General features: G+C 51.0%; 1 protein-coding gene across 2 annotated transcripts; it reads right to left on the minus strand.

The window, feature by feature from the left end:
• Positions 1-557: 557 nt before the first annotated feature.
• CBX6 (chromobox 6) lies at positions 558-18,047 on the minus strand. 2 transcript variants are annotated; one of them, XM_040595365.1, is made up of 5 exons: positions 17,950-18,047; positions 17,755-17,798; positions 17,512-17,577; positions 17,251-17,317; positions 558-9,346 (listed from the first exon to the last, which is right to left on the minus strand). In XM_040595365.1, the coding sequence occupies exons 1-5, from the start codon at positions 18,016-18,018 to the stop codon at positions 8,375-8,377; spliced, it is 1,218 nt and encodes a 405-aa protein (XP_040451299.1). In that variant the 5' UTR covers positions 18,019-18,047; the 3' UTR covers positions 558-8,374. The 2 variants fall into 2 exon arrangements, with proteins under 2 accessions (XP_040451299.1, XP_040451301.1); XM_040595367.1 differs by having other exon boundaries at positions 558-9,292; positions 17,950-18,041.
• Positions 18,048-20,548: the final 2,501 nt, after the last annotated feature.

A 20,548-nucleotide genomic window follows, 5' to 3' on the forward strand; every position in this document is an offset into this window, starting at 1 on the left:
ACCAACAGCCCTTTCCCACCAGAAATGTTGCCGTAACCTTTCTATACAGTTTCTATGGGCTAGAGGCTAATGGAGTCTATCTGGGGCTTTGATTACACACATTAAGAGTATTTTTCACCATATTTCTTAGATTAGTATGTCATAAAGTGCACTTAGGCACACATTTTGGAGTTGAGAAAAGCCCAATGCATTTTTCAGCCACCAAGTGCTAGGTTGTGCCTAGATCTAATTTCATTTTTAAAAGAAAAGGATGTGGGAGACCCAGGGGAGGTTCTCCAGAGCACACTGGAGGAACATGCTCAGTTCCACTTGCTATATATGCAAGCACTTCGACTTCAGAGCTACACAAGTCTCCCTCTTCCTTTGTCAGAGCTTCTGTGTCCAGAAAGTTCTGAAGACCCAAAGCAGAACCAACACAGGTGCATGAGAAGGTACTAAGTGTGTTTGTATTTGACTGCTGGCTTAGAGCAGGTGTTTCAGCATCCCTGCTGTCAGCTCCACAGGTCGCTCACACCCAGAGCAGGTCACAGCCCACCCAAGGAAGAGAAGACAACAGGTTTTGGAATGTAACAATTTATTGGGGTTAATTTTTTTTTTTATTTTTAACTCCCCATTTCTGGCATTGATACAATATTCAAGAGCAGCAGAAAGAACAAAATGTACAAGAATACAAGAGTAATTAGCACAACCCCCACCCCCAAACCTGGAGCAAACCATTTTCTTGTGGGAAGCACCAGGGGAAAGGGCGATTCAATCACCCCTCCAGTGGCTATGCCTCCCACCCATCCGCTCTAGACAGAGTTTAGCCAGCTGGGAACTGGATTAAAAAAAACAAAACAAAAAACTGAACAAACACTATATTTAAAATGAAAATTGCAAGACAAAAAAAAATATAGATATACAATTCATCCGTGCACAATCCTTAAATGCATTTTTTTCAAAATAAAAAATTACAAGATACATATTTAGGTTTATTTTAAATAAAAAAAAAAATTACCACCTTCACTCTGTATGCCAAGTAAGGGGAAATAGACACAGATGGGTTGCACCAGAACCATGAGCACTCTAGAGTTAGGTCTGACCTTCTCTAGGAGAAAGGATAAGGCTCTGATGCTGCCAAAACTCAAGCACAGGCAGGATCTGAAGCACTCAAGTACCACAGAGCTCAGTGGGGTAACTCGCCTGCTCTAAGTTCAGTATTTGCAGGAATCTGCAGGATTTAAGCCTAAGCTTGGCACTGGGGAAGGTGAAAGGAAGGAACAGATGAGGCAGGCCCCCGTCCTCCACCACCAGCGGACAACTTTCTATCCAAAAAGAAAACAAATGAGAGAAAAAATATCCCAAAATAGAGAGTCCTCTTCTTAAGGAGTGTACAAGGCTTAATGGCAGGGGAGACAAGAAGAGGAGGGGAGGACAGCACACCAAGTTTATCAGCTTGGGGGAGGCACAGGCACGACAACTTTTCTCCTAAAAAAAAGTCATCACAATTTTTTTTTGTTTTGTTCTGTCTAAGAACTTGACCTAAGACTACGTCCCCCTTTGCAGGTGGGGAGCTGGAAGCAGCAGGCTCCCTCCAACACAGCTAACGAACAACCTACACGCTGCCCTGCCCAGAGGGAACCCATCGGCACCCCTGGATAGCGGGGCGCAGCCAGGGAGCTGCTCGGGAGCACAGAAGAGCCCCACTAGTCCTACAAGACCCCAAAGTCCCACAAAGTGCTTTGACACACCCAGCCACACTCCTTCGGCTTAGTGCAAGCTTTAAGTGCTCAGCTGAGCAAAGTCAAGAACCAGCCCTGCAATGGCAATTAACCCTTCAGCTGCTTGTCCTGGCCCTTCGCCCCTGCCAGGTGTATTTTCTGAGTCGCTGCTGGAGCTGGCATCACCATGTCCGCATCTAGCGGCCCTTCTGCCGCCTTACTGCTTCCCTATGCAGCAGCACGCTGCTTGCTGCCCACCTCCCAGCTCCGCTCAGCCCGGGCGCAGAGGGCATCCCCACCGCTCCACCCCCCAGCACCATCTCTGCCTGCGCTCTTGGATGGACACCTGGAGGGAGAGGGCTCAAAGCACAGCCTTCACCTGAGGTGGAGGGACTCTCGCCCCAGGGACTGTGCTTTTGGACCGTCCTGGAGACGTTTTGTTTACCACCACAGAGAAGCTTGAAGGGACAGAAGAACTGCCAGAGGCAGCCCACCACCACGGGAAGGGCACGCTGCCTACACCTCCCTTTATTCCAAGAAGGAGAAATTTTTCCCAGAAGGAAAGGAAGAAAGAAGAGCTCAGGGCCTTGTGATATCCATACCAATGAGGCAGGTGGGACAACAGGGTACCTCAGATGCAGAACACATGCAAAGCTGCTGGTGCCGAGGCTGCTGACCCTGCACAGAGAAGGGTGCAAACCCCACTACTAGCCACATTAGCCTGACACAGGGCACATCAAAAGGAGAGAAGTAGAGAACGGAAGGGCAAAGGTGAGGATGGAGATAAGACTCCAACATCTCCCACCTACACCCTCAAAAAGAAACTACACACATTGCACTCTGGGGAGAGACCTAAAAAATAGAAGAAAACAAAATAAAGCCACTTATTTGCTCAACCCCAAAGCATCGATGAAACGAAGGTACCTCCTGGTGTTACCTAGGGAAGGAAGCACGGAGAGGGGGATTTCTAAAGCGATACTCGGCACTCCTCTGGCTCCATGCAAATGTCGTGGGAGTCAGGCTGCCAGCACCCTCAGCAGGATGGTCCCCTCCACCCCCCACCCCCTTCACACAAGGGAGACTGAGGCACAGGGCAGCAACACAACTGGCACAAAGGCCACGGCAAACCAAGAAGGAACAGAACCCAAGAGGCACCAAATCCCTGGCCCCAAATTAATCTTCTACAGCACACTGCCTTCAGAGCAGAGTTCAGGAAGGCTACACACAAGGTGGTGGGTGAGACAGGGGGGAAAAGGGGAGGGGAAAAGGTTTCTTTCGTATTTATATATAAAAAGTAAATAAGATCCCAGCTCTTGCACGATTATTGGGCGATTGAAAAATGCAGCAAAAGCAAGCGACATTGGAGTAAAAGGATGCGCCAGGCAAGGAGGAAAAGGTCTTGTCAGAAAGTGGGGAAGGAGGCAAGAGGAAAAAAAGCACTTAGCTAGACACGCACTCCAGGTTTGTTACACCTCCCAGGGAAGAAGGACCTGCTCTCCCAAGCAGCCCCACTCATGCCACAACCTGGGGTAGGCAGAAGCATGGGGGTCTTGGGGCACCATCCTTCAGCATGGCAGCCTCTTTCTGCCAGGAGGTCCCCAGGAAGGTGATCATCCCCGAACACTAGGAGCTGCCAAAACCTCCTCTACAAAGAGGGGCTGGGAAAGGGACTGAAATCCCTAGGAAGACTCAGCTCAGAGACAGCTCCCACCTGGTTAAAAGCAGGATTGTGGGTGGGGTTGGTTGTTTTTTTTTTCTTTTTTTTTTTCTTTTGTTTATTTCATAAAAATCTCCCTGGGAACTTCAGTAAGGGGAGATGCAGAGAAAAGCTCTCTTTCCTTTTTGAAAACAGAAATTAAGCAGTGGCTTACCACAGCTGAGCCTGCTTACCACGCTATTTCTCTGTTTTCCATGCCAAAAGGAGCTTGCATCTCATTAGCTTCACACCCCCCCAGTCCCACTCTGCTCACCGAGGAGAAAAAGAGAGCACAAGAGAGGAGGCTGCCACTCCAAGCTGAAGGCCGTGGGAAGCACTGACAGAGCTCGATGGGCAGAGAGAGAAGAAGTTCCCAAGAGCAGCCCAGGCTATGGGAGGCATTGAGACATCTGTCACCTGCCACTGCAAAGCCAAGGGCACCAGAGAAGTCCAGACAGGAAAAGCTGTCCTAGCGTCCCCTGCCTGCCACCTTCTGTTCAGACACCAACATCTGGTGGCTTCCCTCTTCCCTGCAGTCACTCCCATGCACCAGATGAATGCCCAGCGGAGACATCTTGGATGGGGAAGCAAGCACACAGGAGCTGCCTCCTTGCTTTGAAGAAATGTTTGAGCAACTCTTCCCTGCCACCCTGCAGGAAGCTGGAATAGAAGGCAGCAGCCCTACTCAAGCACAGTCCTGTTGGGGTGTTCCTCTCCCTCCCCCCCACCCCAAAACCTCCAGCAGTTGCTGGCCTCGAGGAGGGGGTACACATTGCTCAGCACAACCTTCACAGCACACAAGGCAGTTCTCCCACCTGCCTCTGAAGATCCGGCTACCGCCAGGGTGGCAGACTGCATACAGATGGGACTCTGTTCTCTGTCCTGATGTGGTGAATCTTATGTGGAAAAATGCCACACCCCCCCACCTGTTGCTGGAAGAAGCTAAGAGACCCTACAGAGGGGAGGCATATCTGCTTCCCAGGAGATAAGCCCACCACGTTTAATCCTGCTTGGATATGGGGGAGGGAAAAGAGAAGAGACAGTGACTTGGCAGGAAAGGTACACACCAACCCCAAATCTTAGCAGCTTGCTGTGCATGCAAAGTTAAGTCAACTGTTTTCATGTGGGTGGCCTGATCCACATTCTAGCAGAACATGACCAGCCATTTCTGAGGGCCACTCGGCCGAAAAACCACTTAAGAGACTCCACCTTAGCTCACAGGAGAGGTATGGGAGGGAAGGGAACTCACTCCAACACTTGGGAGGCAAGGACGGGAAGGGTTTGTAGACAGGGTTCCTCCAACATGCAACTTGCCTTTTCAGCTCAGAGATCGCTGCTTAGTCCCAGAATGCCTTTGCCTCCAGTTCAACCAAGCCAAACAACATCCCAGACACACATGCTTCGATACTACAAAATACTCTTTTCTCTAAGGACCATCTAATACCACTAGTTTGTGCAATCACTGCATTTATTATTCATTTTTAAACTCTCTCTCGCTCTCTCCCTGTAGAAATTTTTTTTAAACTTTTCTTTTTTTATGCAAAACTAATCATTTCACTTTTTCCACTCCATCATAAAATCTCCTCTAAAAACACGACAACAAGAGAACAAACATGGCACAGACACAGAGAATATTTCCCTGTTTGTTTTTTTTTTCTTTTTTCTAGGAGTTACAGGGAAGGGAAGGGGATACTTTCAAATAAACTCCTCCCTCAATCCCATGCCCTTTTCAAAGGGCATGGGTGGATCTTCTTTCCCATCTCCATTAAGGAGCAAGGGCAAAAAATTCAGAAGGAGGAGTGTAACCCACGTGAATACGAAGGTAGGTTAGTCAGCCTCAAGCGGCTCATCCACCTGAGGGGACTTGAGGCTGCTGCTGCATTCAAGTTAGCAAACCTCTAACTCAAAACAGCACAGGATCCTCAATTTGGATCCAAGAGGTTCAGGGTTTGGTTCCCACCTGGTGACCCACCCAGGGAGAGATTTGTCACACAAGCAGTTGAGCTGTGTCTGCAAGCCGGATCATACTCCTTTCTTCCTCCACAAAGTTCTACTGCATGAGTTCCTCTGCTGCAACAAGTCCCCTCATCTCCTCACCACAGAAAGAAGGTCCTCATGGAGTATCCCTACAATGACCCACTGTTTTGCTCTTCACAGACAGTCCCCTTGCTTGTCACTCTGGAGAAAGGCAAAACCCCTTCGATTAAACAATTCCTGCCCCCTGCCCCCAAAGAACACCATACAAGAGACACTGGGGAAAAGAATTCTGCCAAGCAAACACATCTTGGCCAAAACACATCAAGAGTTTCCTATTAAAGTTCCCTTTTATCTCCCACTTAAACGCATCATTTTTTTTTTTGCAGAACCTTGACACCACAAAACAAAACACATCGCCACATACACACCAAACAGTAACTTAACAACCTAAAGTGACTGGCCAGTTTGCATTCACCCCACAAAAGCTCCTCTTATCTCACAGCCACAGAATAGTTCTTGTTGAGAAGGGGGGGCAGGGGTGGAAGAAGACAATCTCCTCACTATTTCCCTAAGAAAGAGCTGTTCCCTATGCCTACAAACTGCTCACCTTTGAAGCTGCAGTCAAATGGATAGGCTATGCTAAAATAAGGGATCCCCGGGTGTGCCAGGCACAGGAAAGATGCCAAAAAAACCAAACAAACAAAAAAAAAGAGACACGAAAAATACAGGCAAGTATTAATATAGACACACACAAGTCCAACAAGTTATAGGAAGCCTTAGCCTGGTGAATGGATCAGGGAAGTCTCTTTCTCCCTGCCCCTAGCTTCAGCTGTTAATGCAACTGCATCCCCAAGGAGTCCACTAAGGTCTTTAACCAAGGAAAGAAAGAGGTGTACAAAGGGTGGTGCTAACAGCACCTGGAATCCCCCTCGAACTGTCTGCACAGACACTCAACCACAACTAGTGTGAATTCGCAGTGCAATGCCACCCACTGTGAGGCAAGACTTTCAGGGAGGGTAGCAGATTTTATTACACCAACCCAGGCACTGGAGGCAGGGAAAAGACAAGCTCTGGGCACAGAAGCCCTAATTAAGGTCAGAAGCTGGTCTATTCCTCCACCACCCCAATGACGCCTCTTGGGCAGACAAATATTAACTCTCTCCCACAAACCGCCTCCCTTCTACCCTCAGACCACTGCAACCACAAAATCACTACTCCACGTGAGAGCACTCATTGGAGCTGGAAGCTCCTGAGCACCCTCATGCAGAAGCACCAGAGGGGCTGATTCCACTCACGTTCTCCCACACAGGGCAGGTCTGCAAGTAGGCATGCCCTGATACGGGGAATTTTTTCCACCCTTTTCACCTCTGCAGCATGTTATGTAGAAGTGACACCCCTTTGCCCCATCCTGAATACCAGGACAGGGCTGAGAGGGCGAGGCTCTCCCACAGATTGATCAGCACCTCTTTTCCTTGCCCCTACAGGCTGGGTCCTGTGCGAGTAGGGGGAGAACGGAGAGCAAAGGAACGGCATCTCACTGGGAAGCTTAGGACCCACACAGAAACAGAGCAAGCCAGAAGCGGCATGCAAAAGAGAGCTTATTTTGCATGTGAACAAGAGTGGTCAGGGAAAGAGGGAGCAACAGCAAGTGTAGCCTTGCTTGCTCCTACTTGCTAGGGGCAAAGAGAAGGAATTTCTCTATCAGCTCACAGGAGCTCTGGGGGAAGAGATCCAGCGTACATGCATACGATGTGAGAGACAGTTATTTCTTATTAGCACCTTTGGTTGACAGTTGTAAGGGCTGTTTCAGATGATGCCCATCTTCTAGGCCATCAACCACAGGGAAGGAGAGCAGGAAAGACAAAAGGAAGCAGGAAGAGCAAATGACCCACCTTAGCATCCCTCCCTCCCTCCTTCTGAGGGAGTGGGGGGAAGCAAATGGGATCAGGGAAGCTTACACCCAAGGGATGAGACCAGCCTCACCCGGCTGGGGCAGCAACACGCTGTCAGTGTATCTTCCCCCAAATTAAAGGATGGACGCACAGCCCACTTCCACCACAGAAAGGGCAGGGAAGGGCATTTCATGCCCTCACCCCCAAGCAAGTGCAATTGATGAACGCCAGGAGGAAGATCTGGGCCAGAAGCAGATTCCCCTTTTCTTTCCTTCCCCCTGCAGAGCTGAACAAGTTGGAAGATGCAGGGGAAGAGGAGGGACCAGGACACCTGAAAGCGCCCATACAACTGCCAAGGTAGCACCAATAGTCAAAGGAAAGGGGAAGCCAATATAGGGCGTATGCTGCATGGGGCACCCCACACCACCCCAGCTTTGTCTCAAGCACCTTCCAGACATGACACGTTACCTGCCCCTCTCCCCCTTGCTCTAGGGGCATCTGGATCTGCAACTGCCATGAGGACAGCAGAGGACAGGGCAGATCCAGGCCAAGGGGAGGGATGACAGGATCGGAGTCATGGCAAGGGGGAAACACAGGAATGGAAGAGACTGCATGCACATTGTGGGAGAAGGCTTGGAGGATGTGGGTGAGGGCTTCAATCCTCTTACATGCTCCCCTCAAGGGTCTGGAGCTCCTCTTCAGTTTTCATTAAAGACAGAAGGGGGAGGAGGAGGAAGAGCACCTTCCTCACCACCCCCACAGGCACACAGACATGCTCACCCATCCCTCATTCCCAAAGGCTCCGCCGCCTGTTGGACAACACCACATTCAAGGACAACCAACCACTCCCCAGCCCCACCACAACCCTCCCAGCCTCCTCCCAGCAGCAGCGACACCCAGGAACGGTGGGTGCCCCCACTCCCCTCCACTGACACACTCCAGCCTCTAGGCAAGCAGGAGTGGGCAGAGGGAAAGGAGGAGGAAGAGTGGCAGTGAGGGCAAGAGGGACAGCCAAGGGGAGAAGGAGAGAACTAAGGACAGCCATTCGCACCATGACTTCTCGCAGGTAGAGCTCCCCCCACACCCCTGGAGCAGGGGGACCCAGCTGCTCACTTGCTGCTTCCTCCACCGCCACCTGCCGCCACCTTCTCAAAATCCTCCGCATTGCAGAACTCCTTGATGGTGACAGTGAGAAGGTTGCTGGTGACATCTGTGACCACCACGTTAGAGCAAGGGGACATCTCAGGACGCCAGTCGCCGGCCTCCTGCTCCGGGTCAGAAGAGGAGAGCGACAAGGAGGGCGTCTGCCCTCCACTGCACCCTCCTGGGGGAGAGCGCTTGCTGGTGGCAGCTGACTCTGGTGGGATCGAGAGGTCGAGGACCTCTGACTCACGCCAGTCGGGGATGGCTGGGCTGAGGGTCTCAGGAAGCAGCTTTGGAGGTGAATCATCTGGGTCAGAAGAGGAGTGGGGGGCAGGCGATGGGCACCCAGAGGAACTGGAACTGGGGGCATCATAGGGGGTGGAGCCCATAATGAGCCCACAGGAGGCTGCCTGGGAGCCTTCAGCCTCCCCTTTGCCCTCCAGAGAGGGGGCAGGTGCAGCGGACGGCTTATTGTAGAGCGAAAAGGCGCCGAACTTCATGTGGCGGATCTGGGTGCGGAGAACGCTTTCGCTGAACTTTTTGCTCTTGCCAATGACACGATTTCGGGACGGGATCTTGGGCCGAGCAAGGCCCCCGGCCCCATTGGCTGGCTTCCCACCTTTGTCAATGACTTTGAGGTTGAGGATGATGCGACTGCGCTTTGGCTCGCGGGGTTTCACCTTACGATTGATGATGCGGACGGTCTCCGAGAAGGGCGAGACGGGAGGACGGATGCCAGCCCCACCACCCACACTCCCGCTGTTCTGGGGGTCTGGACGGGGCAGGGGGCGCCGGGACATGCGGTGGCATCGCCGGATGTCTTTCTTGAGCCGATGCACTGCGGCACTGGAGTGGAGCTTGGGAGAGGAGGTGCTAGAACCAGGCTTGACAGAAAAGTGTACATCCCCAATGTGGAGGGCCTCCGCTTGGGCCCGAGCCTGCGGTGGTGGGGAGAGAGAAAAAAAAACAGGGTCAGAGAGGCAGCCTAGACGCAGCCATATCTTAAGTCAGGCATTGCTTACCTCAGGACAAGTGCTTACCAGCAATGCTGTGTCACATTTATACCCACATTAATGACAAGCACACATACACGTGATATACTACTGCTAGCTACGGCACAGCCCCCGTACGAGCACAGGGCACTGTCTATGTCCTTTTCGGGCAGCTAATTACTCCCAAGGCTGTGGCCCTGCTGACAGGTGCTTTCCCCAGGAGGAAACCGCCACCCTCCAGCCATCTTTCAGGGTTACAGTTAATGGCTTCCAAGGCCCACCTCAGTCATCATTATCAGCCAAAGCGCACAACCCTCCACCGTTGGCCAACCAAGCATCCTCCTAGGTACTGGGGCTGTTAGTGTTGGGTTAGCATCCAAAATTACACACTAGTCCCCAGACAGGGGACTGCATCAGGTCCTCTACAAAATGAGAGCAAGACAAAGCAGACAGGAAGAGTAATGCATCCAGTTTGCTCTTCCCCTCCCGCAACCAGACTCAACTGCTCTGGAAAGCACGGTAGAAGGGGGTCTTAAGGAGCACAAATGGAGGTGGGAGAGGGTGGTCTAATGGAACTTTCTTAGCTAAACACAAGAAATGTGGAGATTTGAAGCTTAATTTTAACTAGAGACCACAAGCAAGTTGTTTATCCTTACTCTGCTGTGGAAGCAAGGTCCAGTGTTTAAAGCCAGAGACTAAGTCAGCTGGAATTCAAGTTTAGCTGCATCTCCAAAGAAGAGACTGCCTTGTCCTTTTGAACACCACACTTGTTTGAAACCTACTACTGGAACACAGCAGGAACAGCACTGGTTCAACTGCTTGGTGCCAGCCCTGCCCGAGAACCAGGGCAGAGGAACAAGAGTTTTAAACTCTTCTGGTGCTTGGAGATAGTGCCAAAAGCTGTCCTGGTTCACGCACCAGGAACAGGAGCATTTTCTGGCAGCAGGAACAACAGTTTCATTGGTAAGTTGAGGCAGTATGACCTGAAGACTCTACGGGCACAAAACCCTAGTGTATTCTTAAATAATACCTTGTCAGAGGAAGCTGCTTGTAGAGCACAGCCTCTCACCTGCACCCTACTCCCTGCCCAAACAAACCCCCGTCCTTATTCCTTCCTCAGCAGTGGTTTACAGGCACAAGTCACCCAGGCCTGGAGGCGACAGGCGAGCCCCTCTGCCGGCCCATCTAGTGAGCAGCTTCCCCCACCTGGTGGGCACAACAAGAACTGCAGGGCTAGAAGACAGCTGCTTTTCCTCCCCAACTTTTCCATCCCGTGTTGCCCCCTAGTACACGCCAAGATCGGGATGGCTTCTTGCCAGCTAAGAGCTTAAGCATTCCAACACCATCTCCTTTGTCACCCTGCAGGCTGCGCCTCCTACCAGAGAAACGCCTGAGGAAAAAAAGTGTGCGTGTAAAGGCAGGGATCTAACATATCTAAGCGAGGGGCCCAGGCCAGCTCTTGCACAATAAGCTCAACCCCCTGGCTCTACATCCCCAGAGTTTCGCTGTTACCCAGTGCCCCTCTTCTCCCACAGAGATCCCCATGGGAACCGCAGAAGATCCTGAACTAGCACAGAACAGAGACGTGAAGACATTTCATTCCTCTCTGGCTAATGCCAGATGATCGTGCTGCTCTTCAGTACTACTGGTACACTGGCTTTAAAAGGACTGCAAAAATGAAGCCTCCTTCCCTGGCTGTATGTGGAAAGATAGACCAAAACCTCATCTGAACCAGGGAATCTAGACTTTGTATTAGCCAACTGACAAAGAAACAGAGATGACTAACACGACTGCCAAGGCAAGCACAGCCACTCCGCACGCTAAGCCTGGGCTGTACAGGGCTGTTTCACCTAGCTACAGGGAAGTGTCCCCAGCAAAGATAAACCCCAACATGCCCCGCTGCAGCAGGAAGCATCCCAGTGTCCAGCTAGTTTCTCGTTACTCGGCCTCACATGTTACTCCATGCCTCAGACTGTTCAGAAAATGGTTACATACAGTTTCTGTCCCAGGCATCCTACGGGCTGGAGCACAGCAGCAGCACCACGCAAACTCCCTGCACCATGTATCAACTCTCCCCATCCCAATGAACCACTACTTCGAGACCCTCCTGCAGACCCTGCCAGGAGACCACAAGCACAGACAGATGCACATCTAGGGCTGCGCTTGCTCCCTCTCTTCACAGGTCCCTCTGAAGCAGATGGCAAGACACCAGGACAAGCTACAGTTTGTTTTCTGCCATTACATACTAGCACAGCCTGGATTAATGACTTTATTATTCCTTTCCCTCCCCTGCCCCATCATAGCCAGCCTTCCCAGCATTGCTGCTCTTGTGCTTTGGGCTTCTTGCCAATTTACCGCTGCTCAGCTGAGAGCAAAGTGCAACACTACGTCCCGTTCCAAAACGCAGGACAGGGAAGCCAGGCAGAGGGTACAGACAGATGTGCAGTAAAAATCCTTGATCCACAGCTTCAGCAGAGAGACACAGGCATCCTTCAGGGCCTCTCCTGCTGCCAACACTGCACATTCTAGATTAATTCCCTACCCTGTAATCATGCCTCAGAGTGAGGAGTTCTGCCCCTCCCGTGCCACACTGCTCAGATCACCCATGAGAAAGAAGGCAGCCTCCCTCAAGCCTGGGGAAGCAGTCACAAACATCCACAGTTGCCTTATACACCCCAAAGTTCCTCAGCAAAGCTTCCCATCAACGACATTAAAAGAAAAGCAATAGTGCTGGGACGGTCACTGCCTGGCCACTTCCATAATCCTGCTGATTTTACTTTCTCAGCCTATGCACATGAATGGGCTCCTGTCCCTTTTTGACAGACACCCGTCTTGGTTTTGTGCTTATACAGCAGCTAGCACAGAGCTCTGGTCCACGGCTAGGGCTTCTCCGGTATGCCAGATACTGGGTCTCCTTCACTTGCTATATGTCTGCATTTCCAGTTACATCTGGGGCACTTCCTCAAGGCTGAAGATGTTTCAGCTCTCTGCATTTACTAAATTGCAGTTTCAGTAGTCTCCAGGTAGACAAGCAGCATTGATCTCCTTGGCCAGATTATTAAAATAGAGGGTAAGCTGGGAGCCAACAGTCCTCCCCTGGTACTACACTGCTATCCCCAGCGACAGTCTTCAATGCAAGTTCCAAAGAGCAATATGCAAAATATTCAGCTTACTTTGAGCTTGTTTTTCCAGGTAAGGTTTCAAGAAAAACAGTATCGGGTGCTTTATCTAAGGCCAGCCCCCAAAGCCCTCTCACTTGCAAAGCTCAGTATTCCTACTACAGGATCAGGTTTACTCAGGCATCAACTATACAAACTCAAGTCTCTTCCCTGCAAAGGACAGCACATTTCCTGGGCTCTCCTTCTCCTGCTTCCAGCTTCACACCAAGTAACTTGCCACCTCTGGTTTGGAGAAGACTCTGTGTTCAGTTTTATCCGTTAGAAATGCACATCTCCCTGCTACGGATCCGTTATTTAACCACACTCATGAGCCGTATGAGTATAAGGTCTTCGAAAAACAAACCCATTTAGTCCTTTCAGCTGCATCACCACAGTTTGCTACTTAACTCAGAAGTTTTCCAAACGGAAACCACCTCTCTGGATTTTGCTGTTTTCACCTGCAAGATTTGCTCACTGCCGAAGAGGTACTCAGCATGTATACAAAGTAATTCACCCTGCTTACAGCTCAGCCTACATCAGGTTGCAGCTTCTGGAGGCTTGCTGCAGTGCTCTGTCACGAGAACAAGCCAATTGCTTCCCTTCCCCCTCTTCCCTTTTGGGATATGTATCACCTTTATTTAGCTTGTACAGCTCTCCCTCACTGCCCATGGGAACAAGTATATCTCCCCTGTTCCCTACTATTTCTGAATAACTGTCCCTTGAGGCCCAGCAAGCATATTTGTTCATTCATTCCCTTAACGCACTGAGGCACACAAGCACGTACACGGACACGTGCTTAGAAAAGCCTCTCTTACCTGATTTGTATCAAAATCTCCGCAATCCGGAAGAAAAAAAAAAAAAAACAAGACAAAAAAAGGACCTTGTAGGGCTATGAATTTCTACTTAATTATTTCAAAATCAAGTAATTTCCAGTAGTGCTGCTGCACCATAGTAGTGCTACTCTCTCATAAATTACTGGCTCTGCTTCGCTTTTTATTCTCCACCTGCATTCCCACAGTCCTTAGTCCAAACAGCATTCGCAAGAGCTCTTCTTTCCCCTTTTTGGCTGCCATTCTGCCTTTTTATCACCCTCTTTCTTCTGCGGTCTTCCAAGTGACAAGGCAACAGCAAGCCAGTTCATAGCACAGTTCTCCCAAGCAACACTGCCATAAACTAGTTTCCCTACTGGATGGGGAACAGTCTGTTTTCAAACCACTCAGGGATAATTTATGAACGGGGAGGACATCAAAAGAAACCCAACTCCAACTTCAGAGTTCAAGGAAGGGCAAAATGACAGAACACCATGCTGCTCACCCCCTTCTCCCCCTCTGCTTCCTGCTGCCCCCCCGGCTCTCCTTTACCTCTTTCTTCCCACTAACCTTCTCCAATCTTTTCACCTTAGTATTTACAGCCACCCTGACCAGGGGGTCTTTGCTAGCCACCCACTGAGCTTGCAGACCAGGCTCTGTCTCTTAATAGCACTTGCTAGACTTTATTAGATTAGTTGGCGAGTTTTGCATTCCACACAGCGGAGTGCTGAGAGAAAAGCAAAATAAAAAGAGCAAACGGAGCAGGGGAAAGAGGAAGATCACTATAGCAAACGCTAGGTCTCTGTCTAACAGCTGAAGGGCCTGTCCTCGAGGATGACTCCTGCCAGACACTTAAGTGGCAAGGTAAGAGCCTTATGTACAGCGCTGCCCATTTCAGACCAAGGACTCTGCTTCCTGAACACTCAGCACAAAGCTTGCAGCATACCAGCAGCCTCCCAAGAATTACAACCTCCCGCCAAGCTTGATCTCAGCTGTGGGAAAGTTTGCCCCTAGTATGCAGAGGATAAAGACCCATTTCCTGCCCAAAACTTTTCAGTTGAAGTTTGCAGGGGTCACTTTCAAATACCGGCCATCTTGATAGCAATATTACAAAGCCCAGACTGTAATTTCCCTTTGTGGTCTGATCGAAAGGGCAAGTGTTAGACAGCTCTCAGCTACAGCAGCCTGGCTTATAAAGGCAGCAGGTGGCCGAAGATGCAGCTTTTCAAAGCTTTTCCAAAGGCGTGGGCCACTAACCTGCTGGAATGCTTTCTGCAAATCCCCCTGGGTGCCTATCTGCAGCTTTTCAGAACTAATCCCAGGATAAACGTAGCCCAAACTGCAAACTGGAACACCCACACAAGCCAGGGGACTGAGCAGTGTATCAGAACACTTATTTCGATGCCTTACTGGAGACTCTGAAACCTAAGTTTAAGCACTGATACACAAGAAAAATCCCAGCAAGCCACCAAGTCAAGGGCAGACTAGTCTACCAAAGCAGTCCTAGGCCAGACTCCTGCTTAAACATCATTGCATCCAGGCCTAATCTGTTCAGTTAACAGATCAAAAAGAATATTGTTCTAACTGCCAACTCCAAAGACTCCCTCTGGGATGCAAGAATCAAATTTCTTCCCTGCTGCTGAAATTCTCACTGGCAAGAGATTCTGCAGCTGAAAGAACTGAAAACATCGTTAGCGATGCACAAGGCAGAACTATATCCCACCCCTCCTGCAGCAGCACCAGTGCTGCAGGTCTAGCAGAGGTCAAATGCACGTCTTTAGCAGGTCAGAAAAAAATTGACAGAGATGCACACAACACAAACTATCATGCTGGTCTCTGTCATGTTTCTAGTCACAGTTGCACTGCTAGTGGTTTGCCTGAACAGAGCTCAAACAAGTTCAGATAGGGCTAGCCGAGATAGAGTTACTTCTTGCTGCCTAGCCTGGGGTGTTATTTTTAGGGTAGGATTCGAAGTCACAGAAAAATGGCAAGTCGGAGCACTAACAGTTTCACCAGCTCCGTTTCCCAGAGCAGCAAACCAAGCAGCAGCGGTAGCACTCTGCCCTGCCAGCCTCTCCCACAATGTGGCACCAGCTTTCAGGAAAGCCCATTTCACTCCCTATCGAGATTCACCTTCTACAACGTACCAAGCCAGCTCTGCAAACCCACAGGTTTTCAGCAGCATTTGAGAAGCTGGCAGAAGGAAGATGTACCACAGAAATGTGTCAGGGATGTGATTCAAAGGATGCTGTTGAATTACTCAGGTTCCAAGTTAGGGGGGGGGGGGGGGGGGGGGGGTTTGAAGGGCAAGGGGAGAAGTGAAGGAATGAGTGGGCTTTATTTTTGAGTTTGGGGGTTGGTTTTGTTTTTTTTAAGCAAGTGAAAAATTTGCAATGGATTTTGCCGTGTCACACTGCAAATCAAAAAGACACCAATTACACACAGTAACATTAAAAGCACAGCACAAACACTTATTTACCACTCTGAAAAATGTCAGGTGTTACAAATACCAGTATTTTTCAATTCAAGCAGAGAACTATTTTAAGCTGGTGGTTTCCCTTTAAGCGTTCCCCTGCATTGTTGGAAACCTAAACACAAGGGTTTCATTTAATGCATGACTGCCAGAAAGAGAAAAACCAACTAGTCTAGTTTCCCTGAATAAAGTGTAAGAGGTAGTACATATCAGTTATGTTTGTAGTTCTCAGTCTGCAGATACAGAAAACTGTTAGCAGAAAAACAAGCAACGAGGGAGGACAGTTCCATTGGCAGGCCTTTCCGAGGATTACCACAGGCCCCTGGGTTCTACTTGGGGCATCAGAATACGCCTGTTCCTGCGTTTCATCTGTGTGCTTCTTTATGTTCTTTAAAGCAGAGGTGACACCCTGTCCCTCACCACTCTTTCCAGTGCTCATACAGTTAAAGTGCTGCGCTAACTTGAGTAAAGCTCCTACCACTGTCAGGCAAAGGAAAGTATTAACCTGTTTCACAGATGGGGAAACATGCACAAAGGCTAAATGACTTGCCCAAAGCCATAGGATGACTTAGTGATAGTGATGCCTTACCACAGGGTCTGCCCTGGCTGTTCCAGGGCTTTATACCAGATCAAGACCGGGGAAGCTGTGAACTCACTCATTTGTCTGAATCACACAAAAGTATGCTGTTTCTACAAGGTACCAGATTTCTTAATTAAAAGAAGAAAGCAAAAAACCAGGGTGTGTGTGTGCACTAGGGACTACCTTCCTCGTTCTTCACTGTGAGCAAGGAGAGATGCTACAACACCTTGCAGAGCCACTGGGTCTATCAGAGGGGAACTAGAAACTTTGGCTGCTATCCTACGCAGTGGTGAAACACTCTCCCCACCCCCCAAAAAAGAAGTGCAAAACAAGCCTGCAGTTTACAGATCAAAACATGAACCCTTCGTGAAACTCCTGTAGGGCACCTACATCCTGAATCACAGCCGGAGGAGCACAAGTGGCAGCAGGATTCCCAGCACAGCTGCCCGATTGCTCAGCAGGCTGATAAGTTGCAGGGTGCAGGCTGGATGGAATAGACTGCTGAAGGAAGAAGGAGCAGGGCTGGCTAGCTCTCCACTGCGGCAGCAGAAGGCCGTAAAGAGAGAGGATCTTGGAAAGAGACTGCAGCCTCACCGTGCACATCCGTGCGTACCGACCGTCCTGCTGGGGCACCCGTCGCATGCACACACGCTTTCCCCTCGCATGCTCCTGCGTCCCTGCCCCCCACCCACTTTCCTGTCGGGTTGTCCCAGTGTTTGCAGAGTAGGCGGCAGGCACAAGTCATTTGAAAGCCCAGTCCTTCCAAAGGCATGCACCAGCGAGGTTTGAGAGACATTTGGCTAGGCCTAAGTTCTTTAAATAAGAGTTACCTTCAGGAGAAAAGTTTTAGGCTTAGGTCCTCTCTTCTTGGGCCCATACAGCTCACGCTCTCGTTCCCTTTAGGGAGTCAAATTTGTGGAGACGTTAAAACTTTTCCCAAAGGGTGAAACACAAGCATACAAGTTTAAAAAAAAAATATTAGAAAATAAAAAATAAATAAAGAAGAGCCTGGATGCCCTTTCCCGCTCACCCCCTCCCCACGCCAGGCCCGCCGCCGCCCCCCCAGCCCAGGGTGCGTGGCGAACACTCACTTCTGCTCGAAGGCGGCGATGAGGCGGGAGTCCAGGATGTTCTCCTCAGGCTCCCAGGTGCTGTACCTGCCGGGCGCGGCGGCGGGAGAGACAACCAAGGCGTCAGAGCCCAGAGCCCCCCACAGCCGCCCGCACGGACCCCACACCCCGCCCCGTCCCATCCCATCCCGTGCCCACAAACCCCGCGGCCCCGGGGGCGGCCCCCACCGGGGGCGCGGCCCCCCCGCGGCGGGATGCACTCACTTGATGGCCCAGCCTTTCCATTTCACCAGGTACTCGATGCGCCCCTGCAACACACGGGAGAGGGGGGGTGGGGGGTGAGGCGGGGGCCCGGCGGGCCGGCGAGCGGCGCGGCCAGAGTGCGGCAGCGAGAACCGGGGGGGGCCGGGGGGCGGTCCCGCGGCCGCCCCCCCACCCCCGCGCCGGTCGGCCCCTCACCTTTCGGATGCGCCGCTTGATGATGGACTCGGCGGCGAAGACGCGCTCCCCCACTGCAGACAGCTCCATCTTGCTCCTCGGCGGCGGCGCCCACAGCCCATAATAATCCCGCCCGCCCGCCCGCGCCGCCCCGCCCCCTGCCACCCGCCCCGCCCTCCTCGTGCCGCCGCCGGCTCGCGCACGCCCGCGCGCCCCCTCCCGCCGCGGCCGCGCGTGACCCTCCCCCCACCCGTGCGTGGGCGGGGGGGGCGGTTGCTAAGGGAAGGGGGTCGCGCGCAGGCGCCGGCCCTTAAAGAGGCCGCCCGGCGGGGGGTGCGAGGGCGGCGGCACGGCCCCGGCCCCCTCCGAGGCGTCCTGCGGGCAGCGGCGGGCGGCCCCCGGGCACGGCGGTGGTGCCGCGCTGCATCTCGGCCGCCTCAGCCCCTTCCCGCCCGAGCGGGGCCTGTATTTCACTTAAAACAATGGCGGCAGCGGGGCCGCGCAGCCTCCGCTCCTCCCGCACACGCAGATGCACCGTCTCCCCGCACCGTCCGCCTCCAGCCAGCGGGGTGGCGCCGGGGGGTACGCGGGGAAGCAGGCAGCCTTGAAGTACCTACTGAGGCAAAAACTAGCGGTAAAGGTGACTAAATCCTTTTTTCCTTTTTTTTTTTTCCCCTTTTGGCTGGCACTTTTATGTGCCCTCATTTTTGAGCCAGTATAAGGTACCACAAGGTAAATGGGCCAAGCATGCTACATAAACCTTTAAAAAAATAAAATAGAAAAATGTTAAGTCACTTAGAGGAATTCCCTGCCCTGAGCATTACTGCAAAATCCTATTTAATTTGCAGCGTGCTTTACACTCTCTTCTAGGTGCTAGAAAGACAAAGAAAAAAAAGCCTCAGTCAAAAATCATCCGCTGATTCAAAATGGAAGCTGGCAGCCCTGCAGCTGCCTTCGTGTGGAGCTCAGGGTCCCTCATTGCCTGGAGATACCACCTGGCACAGCAGAACAGCATACTCTCCTGCTTCAGCTCCATTTTAGGGTGAGGAGGGGGTGCATTCCAGAATGATACCCTCTGGAAAAAGGGGGAGCTGTGATGAGGGCTGTAGGCAATGGCCAACTTGCTTTTGCTGCTCTTTCTCAGCCCACCTTGACTGCACCAGCCACCTGCAGGGCACTGGCATCCCTCAGCGACCTGCTCTTCAGCCAGCCTGGCAGGGAGCACTCACAGCCCCTGTGGCCTTTGCTAACTCTTCCTTTATTTGCATTCGTCTCCCCTTTCTACCTCTGGCTCAGAAGTTTCACCCAGGAGAAGGATATTCTGGAAATGGCTGTCTTTATCAGTAGTAGTAGTAGGGATGGATTTCCCAAAATCAAGGTAGGCAGGCAGGAGAACAAGCGTCTTCCTTGCTGCCTGTGATTCAGGCAAGATCTGTCATAGCGTTTTGTTCTTTTTCACCTTAGCAGCGGAAATGTCGCAGCCACCACAAGCTGTCTGACCAGAGGAAAAGTGACTCAAGAGAGGACGCGTTCCCCACCACCTTGTCTCATTTGAAGGGGCGTGGGTGGAGGGGTTGCTGAATGCTGACAGAGACAGCAAATGGACAGTCACGTGGACCCTGGTTCAGGAGATGCGAACAATTCGGAGAACAAGGTGTTTCTGTGGTCAGGGACTGAACCACAGTGAACTTGACCTAAATGCAGAATTATCAGTGGCAATATCACTTGCTTTGAGAACAGGCTTTAAGAGGCCCTTTCTCAGGTATTTACTATCACAGGCCAACCGAGAACAAAACCCCAGACAGATCATTCAAGACTCATCTAGAATAGGACAAGTCCTTCTGGACTGGCCTATCTTTCTAGACACCATTTAAAAAAAATCTTAATTCTTAATTCAAAATATTATATATATTTTGAAGGCAACTTCAAAAGAACAAGCTGATCACACCCATCACACTTCGTTTTTCACTTTTTTAACTGCTTTTAACTTTGCACATCGAGTGTTCATTAACACCATCCACATTTAAATTAGTGTATTTGATACTGTTAAACAACTGCTTTTACACTTGTGGCTGAGTGTCAAACAATTGAACTTCTAACCGTCAATATCATCCACCCTAAAAAGCAGGCACTCCTAAATCAGAAGGAGGAAGGGTCCTCACACAGATACACAAATACATGTGCAGCAGCTGTGACTGATGGCCTTGTCCCCAGGCAGACGAATGGGTCAAGAACAGCACACCTCACCCTGGGGCAGGGGCACAAGGCACCCCCGATCCATGGACCAGAAGGGGCAGCAGCATTTCAGACAGTTCTCTGTGCTCTTTCTAGTTATTTTCTCCTTCCACCTGTCAGCAGGACCTTCTTTCCAGCCACAGCGACTGCTCAAATCACTGCAAGCAGCCATTGTATAGGTATTGCCCAGTCCCAGGCTCTTTCATCTAACTTTTACTTTCACAGAGCAAAATAGCAGCAGAATATCCAGCTGTTCTGAGTATTGTTGGCTATTTCCTTTGTTTCATTCACATTCCCAGTAAAACACTTCAGGAAAAAAAAAACCCCAACAACCAAACCCCCAGCAACCTGGGAAGATGGCTCTCCCAGAACAGCTATCGTTCAC

This window comes from Falco naumanni, chromosome 5 (genome assembly GCF_017639655.2).
Source record: "Falco naumanni isolate bFalNau1 chromosome 5, bFalNau1.pat, whole genome shotgun sequence".
NCBI classification, from domain to species: domain Eukaryota; kingdom Metazoa; phylum Chordata; class Aves; order Falconiformes; family Falconidae; genus Falco; species Falco naumanni.